The 20,936-nt window shown below is 42.3% G+C and overlaps 1 protein-coding gene across 1 annotated transcript; it reads left to right on the top strand.

The window, feature by feature from the left end:
- Window positions 1–28: 28 nt before the first annotated feature.
- Arl5 (ADP-ribosylation factor-like 5) lies at window positions 29–20,731 on the top strand. Its single transcript, XM_084594850.1, has 6 exons — window positions 29–275; window positions 5,159–5,219; window positions 7,107–7,254; window positions 12,353–12,436; window positions 16,296–16,447; window positions 19,693–20,731. Exons 1-6 carry the CDS (start codon window positions 230–232, stop codon window positions 19,742–19,744), a joined length of 543 nt encoding a protein of 180 aa, XP_084450976.1. The 5' UTR covers window positions 29–229; the 3' UTR covers window positions 19,745–20,731.
- Window positions 20,732–20,936: the final 205 nt, after the last annotated feature.

The raw sequence follows: 20,936 nt of genomic DNA, 5'->3' as shown, positions 1-20,936 counted from the left end.
TGCGGCTCTGAAGCAACGGCTTTGAGTTGTTTTTGTTTACCTCATCTAGCCAGTCAGCTCTCTAGCTGCGAACCAGCCCGCTCTGCTCCTTTGCAACATCCAGCCATCCAGCAGATTTCTTTGATTGCTTCGTGTGCGAGTTTCCGTTCTGTTGAATGGAAGCACACGGTGTCTGAGAAGCTTCGTTGTCATCTGGTCACTGTGTTTCGTGTTTTTCGGACGCGTTGAAATGGGGATACTCTTTGCCAAGTTATGGAGCTTGTTCACAAACGAAGGTGAGTGGTCTTGGCTGGCGACAATGACTCAAAACTTGGCCCCGTGGTATCGCTCATGTTTTTCCCCCTTGGGGGGAGCTCCTGCGTAGAGTCGAACAAAGTTGGTTGCTCTGCTTAGCGCCTCGTATGCTGTGCTGGTAGACCTCAATTCCGGACCATTGCTCAAGTCAACGACTCGCTTTGCTATTGCTGCTCTTCTTGACTATCTCCGGATACGTCTTCGCTCATTGCTGCCGCGTTTTATTAATCGCGTAGCTTCTTGCCCTCTCAAGGCTAACCCTTGCATAGCCCCGAAGAAAACCAGCAAAGCGTGACAGGGGTGCACATTCGTGAGTAGCTGTGATGCCGTCCCAGCTGTCTCGCGACAAAGAAAGTGGAGCCTGTGAAAGCGCCAGCCTCTTGGACCGGTGAGACGATTTCCGCCTGACCCAGTTTCCCCCGAGGGCAAGACTAGCTCGCTAGCCGCTGAAGTTGCTGACCAGTCGTGTATACAACTGCTGCGGCGATGGAGCATCTTTTCGGAAGTCGTTATCTCGTGTGCGCGCCTGTGCGCATCGTGACGCAAACGGCGATCTGCCCTCGGGCGTGTTCTGCCTCTGACGTCTACGGAACTCGTGGTGATCGCTCATACCCCCGCTAAGGGCAGGAAAACGCGTCAGGAGCGGATCTCCTGCCGAAGATCCGTTCACCAGCGCGATCAGGGTGACTTGAGGAACGGGCGAGCCCTTCGGCTGCTCTGGTTATGATTCCCACTAATCTCACCGTCAGCGCGATAACCTTCGGTTTTCTGGCGTCAGCGCTGGACGCCGTGCGCGACACAAAGGCCTGTCGACGTCATGCCGCTGGAACGGTGCACCTGTTGCAGAGACAATTGGTGTAGTGTTCGGTCGTTCCCTCGAACTATCCGAAAGGTCAACGAAACGGCCGTGACCAGTGTATTGTACGGGTCGATGAAATTGAGGCGCGTCAATGGAGTGATACGTTATCGGGCCTATTTTTTTTTTCGGTATAGCTTAATTGTTTCGTCTGCTAGAACCGTTCAGTGTAGTCCATATTTTTTCTCTGTATGTTTGCGTAGACCTCGTTGTTTAAAAAAAAAAAAAAAGAAATCGTATCACTGCAGTCTACTAAAGTATACGTTATGCAACTGCGCTGGTACTCGCCTTCGGCCGTTTTTCTCTGCTCTGGAATGCGCATCGGTTCCTTCGCACGATTGACCATTACTAGAGCAGTGGTGCTACATCGCCACAGCTGCTTGGAGAGGATTTCAGTGCTGATCTCCTTAGAACTGGTTTTGGTATAGCGAGACCTTGAAGGTCCAGGGCGTCTGTAGTCAGCTGGCTTGCTGGCCGATCGCGCGAAACACAGGTTACGCTTTTGTCATTGCTTTTCTCCGGTCTAGCTTCTCAGTGACCTTGTGTGGGTTCCTGTTGCATACCAGTCCTTTGGTCAGCTCTTTGATATTCCACTGCGTCGTTGAAATTGCGCATGCTTCAGAGCTTTGCTTTATTGCAGCACAGAAAATCGCAGGACAAAAAGAAAGGTTGGGTGTGGTAGGGCTGTGGGAAAGTGTATAGGGAAATATAAGCGAATCATCTCTGGAATTAAGTTTAGGAAAAGAACGTAATAATTTTTTTAGTGTGCAAAATCTGCTAGTTAGCACTTGCTAAAACATTTTGTCGTTACTTTCAATCTTTTTGAAAATCATCGGCTAGCTGCAGTTACTCAAGTTGGTTTAAAGGTCAGTGAATCGTGCAAGATTATTACGTTTTATTTTGGAATAAATATAATAGTCTGAAAGAATAATTTGAAAGTTTTCTTATATAATCCTAAATGATAGTGTGTGTTGGTCACGGGTTCACATGAGACCACGGTCTGGAAGAATTGCTTGACCTGAATATCAGACTTTGCTCCTAGCAAAGTAACTGCAGTGAGTACATTTGTACACACATCAGTGCCCATTTAATGTTTTGTTACATTCATTAATAGCTAATTTGCAAACTAGCTATCAACGGATTTGCAAAAGGAAGCCTCAAAACACGGTTGCAAATCATTATTCGAACACTAGTTTTTGCCTCAGACCTGAAGCTTGAGTACTGATACGTGTGCACACAAATTAGAACTGTTCAGTGCTAGCCAGCAGTCGGAAATAGTTACCTAACACCCAGCAGTTTCTTGGCTCCATTATTTGTGCTACACCAGTCGTGTCTATGCTGAATTGCACGACTGTGCCTGAAACAAGAAAAGAAGGACATTATAGCCCTTTTCTTTCAAATGCTCCTTTAAGCAAATTCCTAATGGTCAGAACTGAACATGTGAAGCAATACCAACAGTGATATTAATCTTACAAAATTAATATAAGTGATAATATTAATGATAATATTAATGATATTAATTCTTTCTCATTGGTTGCATAAATGCTGAGGAAACAGTGACTCATACAATAGTCATAGCTTGTCACTGTCAAAAAGAGAGCATACATAAGCATATGTAGTTATGTGTGATTTGCTCCATGTAAAATCTTTTTCAACAAGTTGTACTATACTTGGCTTGTCTTCGTTGTCTTACTACACCCATCACTTTTTGTTGGCAAGTTCAACATTTGTCAAAGTGCATTGTTTGATATTTCTGCTTTGCTTAGCAAATTGCAGTTTGTTTTTTTTTGCTGAGTTCTACATTATCGAGAGCTGCTGTTTTAAAATGGGATTCCCTGCTGTGTTAAAAAAAAAGAATTTTAGAAAGCAAAAGAGCTCACTTCTCCAAAGAAAAAAATGTATGGCTTTCTTGCACTCATTGAGCAAGTATGGGTTTCATCTCTATATCACAGTTTCTATCAGTCGAGTAGAAGTTGTGGCTGCCACAGGGCAGTCAGGGTGCGGATCATGTCCATCTGTGATAAGTCTCTCTGGAGCATTCCCTCTGTTTTTTGTTTCAGTGCCTCAGCAGTGGCAGGCATGAAGGGCAAGAGAGATAATTGGGGGTGATTTTTCTCATACATGGTGTCTGAGCGTATCTTAAAGCTTGTGCTCAGATGCCAGTAGACTGTCGGACAATAGTGTGGGAATGTCCCAATCTTTAATTCTACAAGTGCGTGGTAGCCCTGCAAAATGAAGTGCAGGTCTTACTCTTCTCTCTTTATGCAAGCTTCTGCAGTTAGGCTGTGTGTGTGCACAGCATTTTAAGTTTATGGAGTCGTGTTACATGTGCCCAGATAGCAATGTAACCTGAGAAGAGCTCTGCTGGCCTGCTTGAGATTTTATTTTTAATATTTTGGGTGGTTATCTGCTGGATGGCTCATGCGGCTTGATTTGTGCGGAAGGCTAGCTGTGATTTGGGCAGTCTGTTACAGTGACCTCTCTGCTGACGTTTGAGGAATGTCTGTGTCTAGGTTTTCTTTTGATAGGCAGCATCGTTAGCTTTTTAAGTAAGTGGAGAAGGCAAATTTTTTTAGATTTTTTCTTGTTTCTTTGGAATGGTGTGCAGTGCATTAGTATACACATATCATGTATAATTTGCCTACTACAGCTTAAGAGTCAGAAAAATTTAACTTTTTTTTTCTTCATCATTTTGATTTTCACAGCCTAAAAGTTTGAAAGACGAGGCCACATGTGGCATCAAAAAACTATGGCATTATTTCTGCTTGTTAATGTGTTGTCGTTCCTGCTGTCGAGAAGGCTTGTGTAGGAGCCACCATTCAGCTATGAAAAGCAAAACAATGTGAAAGAAAAAAAATTTTCAGCTAGAGATTATTTTGATCTGTTGGTTCAGTCAATAAGTCTGTTTAAATTTCCTATAATCCTGCTGATCATTCCAACCACTCACAGATAATGTTTGGCTTCTCTACACCTCTTTTTAACTGCTTTTGTGCATCTGGGTACACCAAGGGTACAGCTAACGTTCTCTTCTACTCACTGCTGTTGTGCGGGACCACCAGAATCAGCACGGGCCCTTCTATTGTGTGTGTGTGGGTTGTTTGTATATTCACTGCTGAATCTTAACGCACTTGACTCATTGCGCTTCAGAATTTTATTTCCATAGCAGTTATGTTACATAGTGCAGAAATGACAGGAAAATTGACGAGGACCACGGAAGAGAATTGTATCGCAAGCACTGGCTTTCAGCAAATTTGCTCAAGTAATGGCATGGCTCTCATGTCTTACCCTGCAGCAACCAGTAACTATGTCGCATGCTTGTATCTGTACCTATGGGTTCACAAATATCATGTCACCTCGTCACAGGGATGAAGGGACCTAAAAATTAGACCCGGTTTTAGTAAGAGCGAAGAGTGGAAAAAGAACTAAGGTTGTTGTTTGACCATAGGCACGTAACTTCCCTACTCATGCAAGCAAGTTGGTCACTGCATAGAAGTGCATGTGGCATTTTCTTCCACATACAAGGTACTCAAACTTCACAAGAGTTAAAAGCTTCACAAGTTTCGAGAAATGCGAGGACACAGACAGGAGTAAATTTACGGGGAGGGCAGCGGGGGCAGTCTTCCCCTCACTGAGCAAAAAGTTTTCATCTGAGAGCAACGCCCACTTTTGTATTTTCTATGTGTGCTCTAACTAAATATACACGTCGTCAGCCACATAGATTTCCTTGACCTTATCTTGTTCTGTGTTATAGTAGTCAGAGAAACAAGTAGTTCAAGTGGGAACATTTTCTCTAAGATTGACTTATAAATCTGCCTTAATGCACAGGGAAGCATTGGAAACATTGCAGTCGAGTTTTGCATTATTTCTGCACTAAGAGTGGACAACAGTTTCCTGTTGCCGTTTCGGTTTCACGTTGCAACCTATCGCTTTGAGTGCACTTGCCAGTACTTATTGTAAAGTCTTGCAATGGCTGATTTGAATTCTCATGTTTTCTGTCTTGTCTTTCAGAGCACAAGGTTGTCATCGTGGGTCTGAACAATGCTGGCAAAACAACAATACTTTACCAATTGTAAGTGAATACTTCCTGGCAGTGCTGGCTTTCATTGTCTGTCTGCTGACAGGGATGCACTAAAAGTAGGGAGAACTAAATCTTTCAAGTATATTTCCAGGACTGGGGAACCATCGCATAGATTTTTCATTCTTCTCGCATTCGCATTCTTTTTTAGCTACTGCAGCATAGACTTATGTGACCTTTTTCTTTTTTTTTATGTCAATGTGATCCTACCTACGCTTTTGCTACATAGTTTGTAGTTTTCTTGTTACATTATGGGTCTCTGGCACGCATTGTCACTGGTGCTGCTCTTAGCCTAGTGCAGCAACTGCTTCGAGCTTTGGAGAAAAAGGCTTGGGTCGCATTACTGTGGAGTGGAGTCTGAGGATGCAGTTTTAAGCACCGTTTACTTGCCCTCAACATCTTTCTTTTTCTTTTTTTTAGTTTGTCCATTAGTATTCTTCCTGTTTATCGAGTGTAGTTTAAGCATTTGTCCTTTTGCTTCATGCCCAAAGAGCAAACTAGCGTTAGCATTCATTATGATCTGACTGATACAGTGGGGATTTGTTGAAATGGCATTCCGCTACTGATTCCATAGCCACCGGAATGCTGCTGAGCTGGCATCATTTATGTCCGAGTAAAACTCAGGATGGTTGAGGTTGGTCCCCCTCTTTGGCATTCTCTTTGTTTTTATCAGTGTAATGCATTGCATTTCCTTCCTTCCTCATTCCCCATCTCAGGTTTCATTTCTCCCCTTTGTAATTCTATCCCCTCATGCCATCTTTGTGACTTCTCTTGAGCAGAATGAATTGGAAGCACCAGGATGCCTAGAATCTTTTATTTGCATGCTATATATATAATGTAGTCTTGTGTGAAATATCTATTCACAATTTTTAGTGGCACCCTTCATGAAATCAAGGCTTTGTTAAGTGCATCGACAGAAATTTCAGGTGCATATCTAACTCTGAAATGGCACATTGAAACTTGCAAGGAGCTTAAATCTTTTGTGAGTCTATGCTTGGTCCCATGTGCACTGTACCTTATGGCACATGGGAAATTATGTTGAAGCTATATGGAAATTATCACTTCACATTTAGTGTGTGTTTAGGCAATGCAACCATAAGGATTTTCGCTTTCTTTTTTGCCAGTCTGTGCACCCAGTAAAAAGGTTTATTTGTGTAACTTCGTCTTTAAATGTTTTCCTTTCCTTCTGTGTTTGCGCCGCATTGAAGTATTAAAGGTGCCCTGAAATGATAGTCGTGTTAATATTCTAATCCAAGAAATGCACTGAGGTGGTTTTTGTAAGTATTTGAGTCAAATTTAAAAGCTCTGCGAGGAGCCTATAAAGACAAATAATTTTTAAAAAGTGCTCCTGGAAACCATGGAAACCACTTGCAACCGATACCCTCCTTCTCTGCTTTCCTTCTTAAGCTCCCTTCATGCTCTCCTCCTTTGTGTGTATTACTCACTTTGCCCCTTAGATTGAAGCTGATGCTCAAGCTAGGAATGGGCACTTAAAAGCTGCACTATATAATGTGCTCTACTTTGAGTATGGCAAGATCCAAAACTTAGCTGTGCTTGGGATAACTGTGTGTTGGGATACAGGGCTTTGACTTTGACAGCTGTAACTCTTCTCATGACCTTTATCTAGTGCATTAGAACTGTTCTAGTCTACTCACCATGCATTTTGCTCGTGGCAAATGTATTGCTAGCCACATTTAGTATGGTGCACAATTGTTGATGGTACAACTCGAGTCAACAGCTGCTTAGTATACACAAAGGCTGAGATAAACTCAAGAGGGGGCCAGTCTAGAGCAGAACAGCATTTGTTTTTGTGTGTTTTTTTCATTGGTAGGCTGCAAGGGCTTTGATTGATTGTCCTCTCCTCTCCTCTCGTGTGCGCAGCCTGATGAACGAGGTCGTACACACATCGCCTACTATAGGCAGCAATGTGGAGGAAGTGGTGTGGAAAAATGTCCACTTTATCATGTGGGACCTGGGCGGCCAAGAGTCTCTACGTGCCACCTGGAACACATACTACAGTAACGCTGAGGTATGCCGCCTATTGGCTTGGGGACAATGCCTTCACACCTCCTTTTTCTGCACCTGCGTGATGTCTAATGCATCAAGAATGCTGCAGCAGTTGTGAACTGAAATGCTCAGAAAGTAAATGGAACCTTAGAAGCTTGGATATGTCATAAAATTACACGTGCTTGGTCAAATGAATTCTTCACCAACCACGACTGACTGATCGCCTTCACGAGCAACACTATTTCAATTGGAAATGCTATCAAAATCTCTAAGAAACGCAGTAAGTGTTCACAAGACACAAAAATGTGAAGCATTGTTCGCTTATCAATTTAAAACTGCAAGCCAATCCCGAACTCGTGAGTCATTGAGGCTCTTTCCAAATGATGAGGCCACTGTATCTTGATAAAACACTGTCATGAATGAAAGGATTTTAGGCGCACAACCTGGGTAAATGCAGATTTGGCCAAGTGGCTTTAGTTTCACTCTTCTTCTCTGATGTTACAAGGAGCTCGGAGGGACATATGCCATAAAGATTACTCAATATCACCTGTGTTTCGTTAGGGTGAAAAAACTAGAAAATTTTAGGGACTTCATTTTGCCCTTTTCAAAGCTGCATGCAGTGTAAAATGCCTTTAAAAGCTTCTTGTTTAGAGCATGGAAATTGTGAGACTTATACCATTTATGGTATTTGGTCTCCTTTCATTGTCTAAATACACTCCATATGCGAAGCGGCGTGCGGTCAATTTGTTACTGGCACTGTGGTGTGATGAGTAGCATATGACAGATTCCTCGTGCCCCGTGCCCTGAATTTTGACCGTATTACGTGCACACACCCGTATGGTGCCTCATGTGAACCTTGGAGAACAAATGTGCTGCTTTTAAATAGTGAGACAGTGGGTGTCCTGCCATGTGTGGCGTGTGTCATTCATATTGTTGTAATATTGCCTTTGGTAGGCCCCATGCAAATCAGATTTTTCATGTACAGGTGCGACCATAATATTACGGAGCACGCTCCTGGTGCTTAAAATTTTTTCACTCTCTTCGTAGAGCAGATATCATGGTTACTTTGGTCCATACGTGAGTGCATCAGCAGCATGTACTAACATATAAGGTAGTCCTTGATGTTTGCTAGGCTATGCATGACAATTGTTTTTATGCCCGAGGCGTGCTCCGTATTATTATAGCCGGGACTGTACAGGCATTTCCTTGTAGTAGTAGTCATAATTTCAATTTCATTTAATGATGATGAAGGATATTGCATACAAAATGGTCTTTATAAACAAGCAGCTTGACTCAAATCTACTGCCTTCTTTACAGGACTAGCTGCAAGAGGGTAATAATTACAACACAACACAAAACAAATAATTACAGTTGGTGCTGCTAAAAAACTTCTTTCTTTTACTCGTTTTTAACTAGCAAAGTGAAGCGCATGAAGCGCAAGAAGGATTTGTTTCTTTTCTTGAGACCTATGGATTTATTTTTCTTTTTTTTCTGTTTCTTAAATGGAAATATTTTGGTCAGTTTCTCCTAAATTTATTGTCGTATTTGATATCTTCCTTTTCCTATATATTTCCTTATAACTTGAGATTGAACTTATAAGTTGCAGTCATATTTGACTGTATTGGATAGAGCTTCAGCACATGTTATCTCACCCATTTGATCTAGGCCTTGCACCTTTGACTTTTATTTTAACCTCTGAGGAAGATGTCTTGATGCAATGAACCACTTAATGCAAAATAGGCAACAGTCAATAGAGTTGCTGAGCATGTTTAATTGGTCTTTGAGGTCAATGGTCCCGCCATCTTCCATGAAGAAGACAAAGTGCAGAGACATATATACGTTGGGTCACATCATGGCACTGAAGTGGGGCCAGCCTGCGGCATAATAATATTATGTTAAGGTCACAGCTGGCATGTTTCCAAGTGGCACGTTTATCATTGCCTGTAGGGTGGTAGAGTTCTACAATAGCTTTACCAAATTTCTCACATGTGGCACCATGTTGTATAATTGATGCTGTACCAGTTGCAGTCGATTCCTGTGATTCGTATGGGCTTGAGTTTTTCAGTGATGTAACTTGTGACTTTGTCCTGGTTTGGTACATGTAGAGACAAATTCTCACTAGTGTGCACTTGACTGCACAAGTTTTTTTATATTGTCCCCACCAATGGTGATGCACCTCCGCTGCTGACGCAGTAGTTTTTGCATCCTGTTGGTGACCAAGGGCAACTATTCTGCTTCTCACCCTTTTCGATGTAGACCACTCACCATTAAACTCCTCCTTCATCGAATGATGGGGAAACATCTGAACAGTACATATCTGGCTGATGAATTGCAAGTGCACTGAGTAGGCTTTCTCAACAGCCGTCCTAAATTTCTATCGGTGCACATGCATTGTTCCTGACGGGCACTATATTGAAAAGCGATGCGCTGCTGTGAAAGAGGGCTGGCTGCCCAGCCTTTCTTATGAATGTAACATCTTTCAGTTCTATCGTTTTTTAATGATATTGTCATGAAACTTTTTGAGAGCCCCTCCTGGGGTTTTGAGTTGCATAGGAATCTGATGGAAACATGGCATGATGCTAGCTACGCGTGTTTGTGATATGCGTAAACATGGAACTGGTTCGCCGGAGTAACATGCTGACATTTGGTTTTATTGCAGCAGTGTTTCCTCAGTGGGTGTGTCCCAACGGCTGTTGCTTAGTATGTCTAACAAGTAATGCATGGTGTCATATTGCACACACTCTGCGTAATTGTTGCCTTCATCTGCCCATTAGGCACTGCAGGCTTGGCTCTTTTTTTTTACCTTCGGAATAAGAGTTTAGGGCCTCACCAGGCATGTCTGTACCACATTAATAGACGGCTGTGGGATATTATAGACATTCATCTCTATGTATTTCGACTTTCGACTCTCTGTATCGCACCCTCCGTTGTCATTAGGAACCTGAACTCATGGCTCACGAAGAGGCTGCTAAAAGCTGAGCACACTTATGGTGACAGAAATGTGACTTGCACTAACTCTTGTGCCATTCTAGGCATTGTCTGGTTATTATTAACATTTCATTCCCTTCTCTGGCCCTACAACCATGCTTTGAGTCTGGAAGTAATGGGGCAGGGAAATGTAGAGTACTTAATCTGGCTCTTTATCCAGTACTTAGGGGAGTCCCGAAAAGGGGAATAGGTTTGTAATAAGGGAATAAAGCTGTACAGCTTTGCTTTGTACATGTACGGCTGCTGTTGAGTGGTGGATGCTATGAGTAACTGCTCCCTAATTAAGCTGGCTGTGAGCCTCATGAGAAGGAAGTAGTACATTAACATGCTGAGGCTGGTCTGCTGTCCTAACTTCCCCTTGTAACTAAGCCATGAGCAGAAGGATGCCTGGTTGGCCTCGCAGCAAATTGCAGACGCCCTCGCGAACCCATCTTGTTCCACCTAGGCCCGTTAGCTCTTGGCAGCTGGGCTCATAGCATGCATGCAGTCTGATTTACAGCAGGCTGGTGTGCGTGCCCCTCCTCCTCCTCGCTCGCTCGCTCTCTTTCCCTCTGCAAGGCCTCTCTGCAGCTGCCTGTGACATGCTTGGCCTCCCTTTCCTTTTCGTTAATGAGCTTCGCTTGAAAGCATGTGTGCTGAGGATAACTTAGCCTGGAGTGTCGCAACAAATGGTTGCAAAAAAAAAAAAAAGTGAAGTGAAGAGGGAAATGGTCTTGTTTGTTTTACTGGTGCATAACAATAGGTCTGCAGTTCCCTGAAGTCTGGGACCCTTAGCTGCTGTGTTCCCCATAGCTCGATGGAGCTGCTTTTTGGCATGGAATTCTCTCTCTCTTGTTGCATATGTTTGACACTATCTGTCATCAGAAATACTTTGCCTTGTTGCTCCTTTTGGACATAATGTGTGATGTACACAGAATGGGCTTACCAACTGGCAGCCATCCCTTGTATAAAGCACCCTTCAAGGTCGCACTAATCTATAAATCTTGCTGGGCAGAAAGCGTACTGTTTGTGTCCTGTGCTTTCAAAAAAGAAAGAATGGTTACAAGTGGTCATCCGTCGCAAATTCATTGGTCTGTATTGCTGATGGCATAGTACTATAATGGCTGCGTTTGGGCAAGTTGGTTAGACATGTTGGTCCTGAAAAGCACATAAAAACACGGATAACAGCAGTGTCCATCTTTTACTGCTTTCCGTGTGTTTTTATGCGCTTTTCAGGACCAACAGGCATAGTACTGCTGAAACATAACTAATGACGATATGTTTCGCCACTTGCTAACATTGTGAAGATGCAGTAATCTTGTCTGTTGGCTGTAGAAGATGGTGTGGAACACATTGCTCTTTATTTGCATCAAATTTAATCTGTAACTTTAGCCTCTGGCCATTGTTCCCCTCTTCAGTCATTGTTGGCACCTCTGCAGGCTAAAGTGTTGCTTTGTATTCTGTACCATGTTTGATTATTAAGAAAACTCCTTATAAATGTGTCGAATATTTATGACTGCATTGTTTAGGGTAACAAACTTAGGGTAACAAACTGGATTCCAAGGGAAGGAAAGCGTAGCAGGGGGCGGCAGAAAGTTAGGTGGGCGGATGAGGTTAAGAAGTTCTCAGGGGTCAAGTGGATGCAGCTAGCACAGAACCGGGTTAAGTGGAGAAATATGGGAGAGGCCTTCGCCCTGCAGTGGCTATAGTCAGGCTGATGATGATGATGTTTGTGCAACTTAGAGCATTGTACTATAGATATGCTGTCTGTTTTCCTTTCCTTGTGAAGAGGCCTGCTAAAAGCAGAACTGTGAATATCAATCATTTCTTGTGACTTTAAAAGCACCGTTATGGTATTTGCTATGAGGGGTAACCAATTGTAGAGATTTTGAATTTTATATGGACTATGAAGGCACAGTTAGTATCATGCAGTGTACCTGCAATACAGATTTAAATTCTAAACAAAAAACTGCAACACTGACCTGTGGATTCTTGAGAGAACATTCTTTTCTCTCTAGTTTGCTTCCCAACCATCCTGATCTTCTTGAAATGTTTTCATATGCAAATTGAGTTGGCTGTTCTTGTGGATGTGACCCTTGAATTAGGCAGCAGTTGGAACTGATGCTCTTGCAACTTTTCCATCTCTCCTGCAGTTTCTCATAGTGGTGGTGGACAGCATGGACCGGGAGCGGCTACCACTGACAAAGGAAGAGCTTTGGAAGATGCTCTCACACGAGGTAACCATCATATGCATTGGTGATGCATTCCTTGTAATAGAGATATGCAGCCTGTCTATAGGTCTCCTCACATAGAGCGAATTACGGATACATCTTATCAGCCATCAACTTTCTTTGCCTGTGTGGAGCATTTCTCTGTTGGCTTTTTCTGTTAATGAGGTTTCATTGACCCGATATCATAGGTTTCATTGGGTCAAGGAATTATGTTGATTATTAAGTGCATAGAGCACTTACTGAGGTTTGTTTTCTTAATGGAGAAAAAGCTGATACCGGTTGAAATACAAAATGGTTTTACACTGGAGGTGTGTGAATATCCAATTTTTGGTTGCGAAGCCAAGATGAACGATAAAAATTGGTTGCAAATCAAACAAGGCAGTTTCGGTTTAAAATATTTCCAATCATTTTACATATCAGTACTGCTAATCCAAACTAGAGATAAATTCTTTTCCGTAAAACACAGCTTCGAAAAGAAACCAACGTTTTGAATTTTGCTTGGAACCATGATTAGCATAATATGCTAATTATGGTTCCAATTAATGCTTGGTAGGCCTGCCAAGCATTAATTGTTTTTAACGATAACTTTTATTTTGTTGGCTAATACATTTTTTACAGTTGTTTCAATAACAACTGCATTCAGTGAAAAAATGTCTAGTAATCATGGTTTGACTTAATGTGCTTGCAGAAAGCTTCCTGAATGCTGTTGTGAAGCATTGTGATGTTGCCATGAGGTATCAGTGAATACTGGTCTCCTGGAAAGTGACTTCAGCATTGTCTCTCATATCTGATGGACAAGACAGAAAGCATTGCTGGCGAAATGCATCAAGATGGCTCAGGGACAGATACAAGAGCAGCAACTTAAGCTGCTCTTGTAACAAAACTATGTCATTATATTCCCCAGCATGAGGGCTATATTGTATGCGGCGTAATTGTGCTGGCTGTCCCCGAGGCTGATGCAGTTTTTTCCGATTCTTTGGCATGAGATAGTTTCTGCATTCCAATTGGCAAAAATGGAAAACGATCGGAGTGGGCACTGCAAAGCAATTGCGACAGCTGATTTGGTCCACAACTCTGCCATCAAGTTGGCTGCTTCCTTGCGCGTCTCTCACTGTACTGAGGTTGGGAATGTGTTGTGAATTGCATCACTCCTTGCCACAGTGATCAAGGGTGCAGAAAAAAAATGTCCATTTAACCAAAAGCTTGACTTATCGAATGCTTCCAAGAAGCATTTGCATCGCAATAATATTTACCTGATGAACACTTTACGCTCCGCAGCTCTCGCTGTACTGACCTAAGAAGAGAGATTCATTGCTAGTCGGGTTGGGAATGTGTTGTCAACTGCATCGTAGCTTGCCGCAGTGACATGCCGCACATTGGCTGCACTTAGTTTTCAGACCCACCACCGCACTGGTCGTGCCATGACGGCTGTGGATGGCCGTCAGCACACTGATTTTGTGCTCGGCTTAAGATTAAAGTTCACGGTCTTTTGCTGCCTGCTGGCAGTCAATAATACTACGATGCAAAGGCAAGTTGGCTCATGTTGCAAATGCAAGTGCAAGATACTGCCATTCGGAAAGCTTGTGGTGTTTTGCCACAAGTTTAAATAAAAAGAATGTCCATTATTTCAATATGCTAAGGAGTTTCAGATATTTTGAACAGCGAAAGGGCAATGCAAATCGAATCGAACAACAAGTGCTACTTGCAAACTATTTATGTTTGCACTTCCCTGTTTCATGTACCAACTTTGGCATGGAAGCCTTGTTCTTTTGTTTCGGTGTTCTTAAAGTGTAATATGTTCTGTATCTCATTACACATGTAACTCGTAATGTGTCAGTATGACCTTTTAAATTTGTTCAGACTTTTGCACCTTCTGCTGTATTCATGACTTAAAGGAAAAGTTTTGCTAATGTTGATATGTGGGCTGGCTAGCGTGCTCAAGTTGTTGCGTTTATATTACTAGGAAGAGAAAAAAAGGTGCGTTTATATTACTAGGAAGAGAAAAAAAGGTTGTACAAATGCCAGCAGCGAATTCATAACCGCATCAATCAGTAAGCGAGACAAAGAAAGACTCTAGTGGGGAAAGCTGGAAAATAGCAATGCATACCAGAATGAAAAGGTCGAAAAAGAAGAAAAATGACAACCTGCTGCAGCTGAATCTATGTGCTGGATCGCAGAAATGCTTTATTTGAACTGTTTGATGTGAGAGCTAAATGTCAAGTAAAGGGCAGCTTAGAGAGCAAAGGGGTGTGTTTACAAGTGAGGTTCAAGGTGTTGTTTGAAGCAGTTCATGAAAAATGTGCAGCTGTCACTGCCTATTTCATCATTAGAGATTTCTGAAACTTTTCAGATAGGAAATGTCTATCTCTTGACCTCCTGCGGGATTTTTTGTAGGGGGGGCAGTTGCTGCCTGGCAGATACATTCATCCTGTCATGTTGATTTACAAAATCCCACATTGCTTCACTCTTGTAGACAGCGTGTCTGCCATATCAATTAGGGGCGTGTAAATATTGAAATTATCAAATATGAGTCAAAAAATAATATGGGAAAAATATAGAATATCTGATCATAGAAAAGAAAACACAGCATAATTGTTCTCATTTATTTTGGAACCTGCATGGTATTTGCTGATAAAATGAAACTAATATTGCACAAAAATATCCTACTGAATCCAGTATAAATTTTACACAGGATTTCGTATACTGGCTTTACATACTCCTGTATGTAAAGCCAGTATAAAGTATGTAAAGTACGTAAAGCCAGGTCCTGCAAGAAACCAGGTGGAGCTGTCGTATTGCTGTCAGTGGATCTGTCGTATCGCTGCTCAATACTGTATATTGTCATTAATTCATCCTTCAAGGGATAAGAAAAAAAATGTCCATTTTAACCGAAGGTTTGACTTGCCGAAAGGGCCTGAAAAAACTGCCAAGAACCGTTTGCATCGCAGTATTTTTTATCTGGTGAACACCTGCACGACAGTTGTCTGCATTTGAGATGAACCCAAAGCGAGAACAACCAACTTTTTTTTTCCTGATTTCATCAAGTGCTTCACTTTGCATGCACTGTCGGGAAGCCCCTCTTCACAAAATGGAAGGTCCCTCTGCACAAAACAGCCCCATCACGTTTCGAGGATGCTTCACTGCATAGTCACGTGGTGAAGCATTGCGGTGAATCGCGCAGTGCGGTGAAGCTGCAGTGAATTCGAAAATTTTCGGTGTATTCGGTAATTGTCGGATATTCAAGGAATATCAAATAGTATCAGTTTTTCTAATCTGAATCGAATAACAAACATATTCGACTCATATTCAACATTTCAAGTATTTGCACAGTCCTAATCTGCATTTATCATGTCTGCCTTGTTCTTTTCTTGCCATGCACGCTGCACAGTTCACCGTGTTTTTGTTTGATGTACTGGAGGGTTTGCTTTAATTTCAAGCTATAACACTGCACAAATTTTTTTGCACCTTCGCAAATAATAGTCATTATAATCTTTATTTGCACTTAGAAAAAAAAAAAAAAAGATGAAAGAGAAGAGTGTAAACCAAAGTGCGAGGCTCAACCGCAAGCTGAAAACCCATGTGCAGTGTGCCGGTCAGCCAGTTGCTTATGCGGAAAGGGAAGGATGTGTTGTTGCTGGCTACCACTGCTGGGATTTAGGCCAACAAACTTGAGTTATGCTTTCTTACAAATTGGAAGCACTTGCTTGCCCTCTCTGCTCTCTCCTCATTCTGTTATGTGCTGCTGAAATTTGAAATTAGTAAGTCTTTGAGAGTTTGTTTGGTCCATCGCTTTTGCAAGCATGAGCTCTTTTAACTTTTAAATGTGGGATACAAGCTTCAGGTCTTGCCATTCCTGTGTGTGCAGGATCTCACCAAGGCGGCAGTGCTCATTTTTGCCAACAAGCAGGACATCAAGGGTTGCATGACACCACGGGAGATCTCTGAGCAGTTGAACCTCACCTCCATCAAGAAGAACCGATGGCAGATCCAGGCCTGCTGTGCGCTCACAGGCGAAGGGTCAGTTGAGCTGCATTGGAATAATGTGTTTTGGCATACTGTATGTGTGCAGCAAGTAGAAATCGCATCACAAGTGACTCGTGTACAGCTGCATAAAATGTGCAGCAGCACATGCGCACAGTGAGGTTATTAAATACTAGCTCACTGTGACCTATGTTGACAGGACAACCCTTTCTTAAGGCACGCTACTAAAGGATTTCTGGCATAGTTCACCCTGTTGTGTAATCTAAAGAATTACGCAGTGTGTGTTGGCTATGTTGCTTTTTATATTCTTCTTTCATGCGAGTGGTACTCAGTTGAAAAAGACAGGGTGCTGTAGTTCCCTACTTAAAGGGTGTTTTGTTGTAGAAAGAGATTGAAATCACTTTATATGGGGTCATAGCTGCTGGTGGAATATCTTGGCTTAGTGCTCAGTGCATCGGTAACCTTCGAGTGGCACTCTCTACTAAGGAGCTGTTTTATCTCCGTAGCACATGGCAAGCATCGGTGGGGATTTTGCTTGTGTGTTTGTGTGTATGATACAGGTTGCCCTGGCAAAAAAAAGGTTTGCTGTAAATTATTCTTGCGCTTTGAAGAAACAGTGACAAGATGCCTTTATTTTTTTTTATGTTTTACCATCAAATTAATACTGGAAAACTGGATTGCCAGGCTCCTTCTGCACTGTACTGGCTTGTGCTCTTCTCTAGTGAACACTTTGATCTTGGTTTCCCTGAAATGGGGAGAGGAGGTGCTAGAGGTAGCAGCACAGAATTTTTCTGACTGGCTAGAAGCAGAAAGAAATAAGAGAAAATCGTGGGCCTGGTTACACTTTTGGACACCCCAAATGGCTGAGATGGAGTTGCACGGCCACTCATTTCCTGCACATGCAAAGCTGAGTGGCTGGTTGCATTTTCGTTGCTTTCTGTTCCAGATCCATACTCAATTGATACGATTTTCGAAAAAATTTCATTTCTGTGAACCATTGCTTCAACATTTCGTACGCGTTATGTCTACAGAAAAGGTACGAAATAAGAGATAGGTGATCTCTAGAGGTGTTTGGTTAGAGTCGCACTTTACGTTCACTCTTTGAACTATTCGACCCTCCTATACATTGAGAAAATTTCTTCAATTTCTTGTTACTGAAGCCAAAAGCATTGCGGCATTTCCAAAAAGCAGTGTGTTGCACTTGTCGCAAAGGTCAATTTGTTCTTTCCATAGAATTGATTTCCGGCACATACTTTCCATACATTTGATTTCCGCTAGTCGCAATCGCCTGTCGCGCTGTGTGCATTGTGAGTGGCGAGCTGTGACCGCGCGGCCGTATTAAACCTTCTCAGACAAAAAGATTTGCGCAACTACCTTTGCCATTCTTCTGCGTACTTTTATTTTGATGATACGAGTTTTCGGATTAGTATATGAATTATCGGAACCCCGTGAGATTTGTATCACCGAGGTTCTACTGTAGTTGTTAGGTGACACACGGCTTCATGCTGATTTTTCAGTGGGTTTTTCGATGTCACGAAATCCCATGACATGACAGGAGCTTCCAGCTCAGTCTTCTACTTTTGTTGAAAAGCTGCTATGGAAATCGAGCTTTTAAGGTTCCTTGGCTGATGAAAAATACATGCTACTGTTAGGCCATGCAGGCATGTCTGTATGGCTTGGTCAAAGCAGAGCCTTATAGACATCTACATTCGGTGGTCTTTCAAATATTTGGGTAGTTTAAAGCTGTATGCTAATGAATGTGTGCGAGATAAGGACATAAATTAAAGGATTAGGGACTAAAAGAGTAGCAAAGCAGATAATGCATATGTGAACGAAGGTCCACAAGAGGAGCCGCAGACAGGAGACATTAATGATACTGCATCATACCCTTAAAGGCGGAGTTGGGGGGAGGGTTAATCCTTCATTTCTGGTAACCATTTCTTCAATGAAAGGCAACTTATTAGAAAGTAGAAGAAAAAAGAATGACAAGCCGCCTGTGGAATTTGAGCCCATAACCGCCACATATCACATGCGATCATCTACTTTCTAGGATACTTATGATGCCCTTAACCTAGCCTTGAGAGAGTTGACCAGTGGCCCCCCCTCTGGTTTGTTAATTCAGACTTCAATATTAGGCTTTGTTTTTTTTTTTTGTGTGTGTGCAAAGCAAATGCAAATTATAAAAATTTGTTACAAGTAGAATATATCTGAATAATTTTGAAAATTGGTGCAGATAGCTGAAAATAAAAGTAAGCACTTTTCCACAAAATGCAGCTATGAAAAGAAATAAATATTGCTAAATTTTTGGCCATCATCGGCATAATTTGTTGTACCTGTAAAGTCTTCCAGGCATTAAATAAGAAGATACGAAATTATGTAGTAATAACTTGTTTACAATTATTAGATTACAACTGGCGTCGAAGATGAAAGGTTTAACATCACAGTTTGTGGCTTATGGCTCACATAGAAAACGGAGTTTACTGAATGCTATTGTGTACACATTATAAGGTGGATACATTCCTACTGGAGGAGTGATGTCAGCATTCTATTGGCAGTGTGGCAAGGCACTGATAAAACGCAGTAAGACGGCACATGGCGGTCAGCAACTTCTGCAGCAATGCTAGCTGGACCATTCCTTCCTTGTTCCCTTGCAACACCCGAAGACAAAGTGTCTGTTGTGAAATGCCGCCCGAGACGCAGCGTTCACAATGTGTAGCCCATTTATCCCTCGCATATAGATTTCTCTGAACTGCAAGCTTGAAATGAGCTTCAGCCACACAGAAGGCACTAAAATGAAACTGTGTCTCAGCATGTGCGCGCATCACTGTATGTAGTGTGGTTTCACGGGTTGGATTTGAGCCCGATGCTTCTGACCCTTTTATTTTTTTCTTGGCCACTGTTGTTTGAGGTGCATAGTCTTTAGGTTCTGGCCAAAATTGATGACAGTCTAGACAGCCTTTCCTTTTTTATTGTGAAAGAGCATTTATTATTAATTTGAACTAGCTGTACCAGTATCTACTTATTAAAAACAGTTGTATTTTGCTTCACAGCAAAAAATTTGATATTTTTGCACCCCTAGTCATTTCACCAACTGCACATGGGACTAGGCCAGGAACTAAGAATTAGTTAGCAGTGCGTTTTGTTGGGAAGCAGGTCTAGAAAATCCTCTCTCGATATGGGACCGTTCTGTAATATGTGACCGTTGAGCTGTTCTTGCAATTTGTGAGCATGATGTCAGTTTTTTCATTGCCATTTCTGCTGCTGTATTTTCATTGCTGCAGGTTGTACCAGGGTTTGGAGTGGGTGTACTCACAGCTGAAAAACAAGAAGTGATAGCAGCTGTTCCCATAGAAATCCAAGGACAGACCATGCGCTGTGATACGACCGAACACGAGGGCAGCTGCGCGCAACGTCTGCTGCTTCATCCGTTGCCAGCTGTCTGAGAGAGACGGCCAGTCACGAGGTGGCAGCACAGTCTCCGATTGCAACGGGCCACCTCTTCTAGAGAGGTTACTACTGCCAGCGTGTATTGCCGTCGCCGCAACGGCAAGCATTCTCAGAGACAGCCCGAGGACAGTTGAGGGCCAACGACAAGTGAACTGGCTTGGTGACGCAAGCTGCAACCTTGTCTTGGCTCTCATGAACTCCGCGCGACGTTGCGGTGGTGCTTTGGTGCGTGTCTGCACGAAAAGTGCGGGTTTCGTGCGGGTGTCTTGGCAGTAGATGATGTTGCGTGCACACACAACTTATTGCCACATTTTAAGCGACACATGTACATATCGAGAGACACTTCTCGCTTGTTTTTACCGCGTAAACTGTTAATGCTGCAAGCAAGACTCTTGCGCCGTGTTCCAGATTTCTCAGTGTTTTATTTTGATGTGGCACACATGGTGGCGTGCTGTTTTGTAGACGTGCATGCCAGTTTACGCCATCTTTTTTCTGCTGTCTTCTCCCCATCTTGTTGCTTTTTTTTTTTTTCTTCTTCTTCTTTATCGCCGTAGTCTGCTCTCGACTATTGTTCAGATGCTTCTTTCTTTGCTACATTTTAAATTGGTAGCACCAGCATTCTCTACTGACATTAGTGCTGTCTAGATTGGCGCATCAAGCATCATTCTTAACCATTGCTGTGTGCGGTCTTCATGTACATAGTCGTTTTTAATAATCACACTTCATCAAGCTTTACTTCCTTTTCCTTGTTTATTCTGTGCCACATTGCCCATTATTGTTTTCATTATTGTTTTTCAAGGAAGCATCTATGGTATTTAGGATTTCAAGAGTAATTACTGCTAATCATAATAAAACTTAATGCTGACAGCCAAATCTCCTTGATCTCACAAGTTTTATTTCACTGTCATCATTGATGTGCACTTAGTGAGGAGGCAAAAAATTTGATCCTATTCTTCTCAATTCTCCGACGACAATTTGAAAATTGAGGATGTGAGAATATTAGAAAATTTCTAATATCAAATTGAATGCTTACCTATTCGATGCACTAAAGAAATCAAATGGGTTATATTCAGATTGC

Source organism: Amblyomma maculatum, chromosome 2, assembly GCF_055883805.1.
Source record: "Amblyomma maculatum isolate TAMU_Amacu chromosome 2, ASM5588380v1, whole genome shotgun sequence".
In the NCBI taxonomy this organism is placed as follows: domain Eukaryota; kingdom Metazoa; phylum Arthropoda; class Arachnida; order Ixodida; family Ixodidae; genus Amblyomma; species Amblyomma maculatum.
This window is presented reverse-complemented; position numbering and strand designations above follow the sequence as displayed.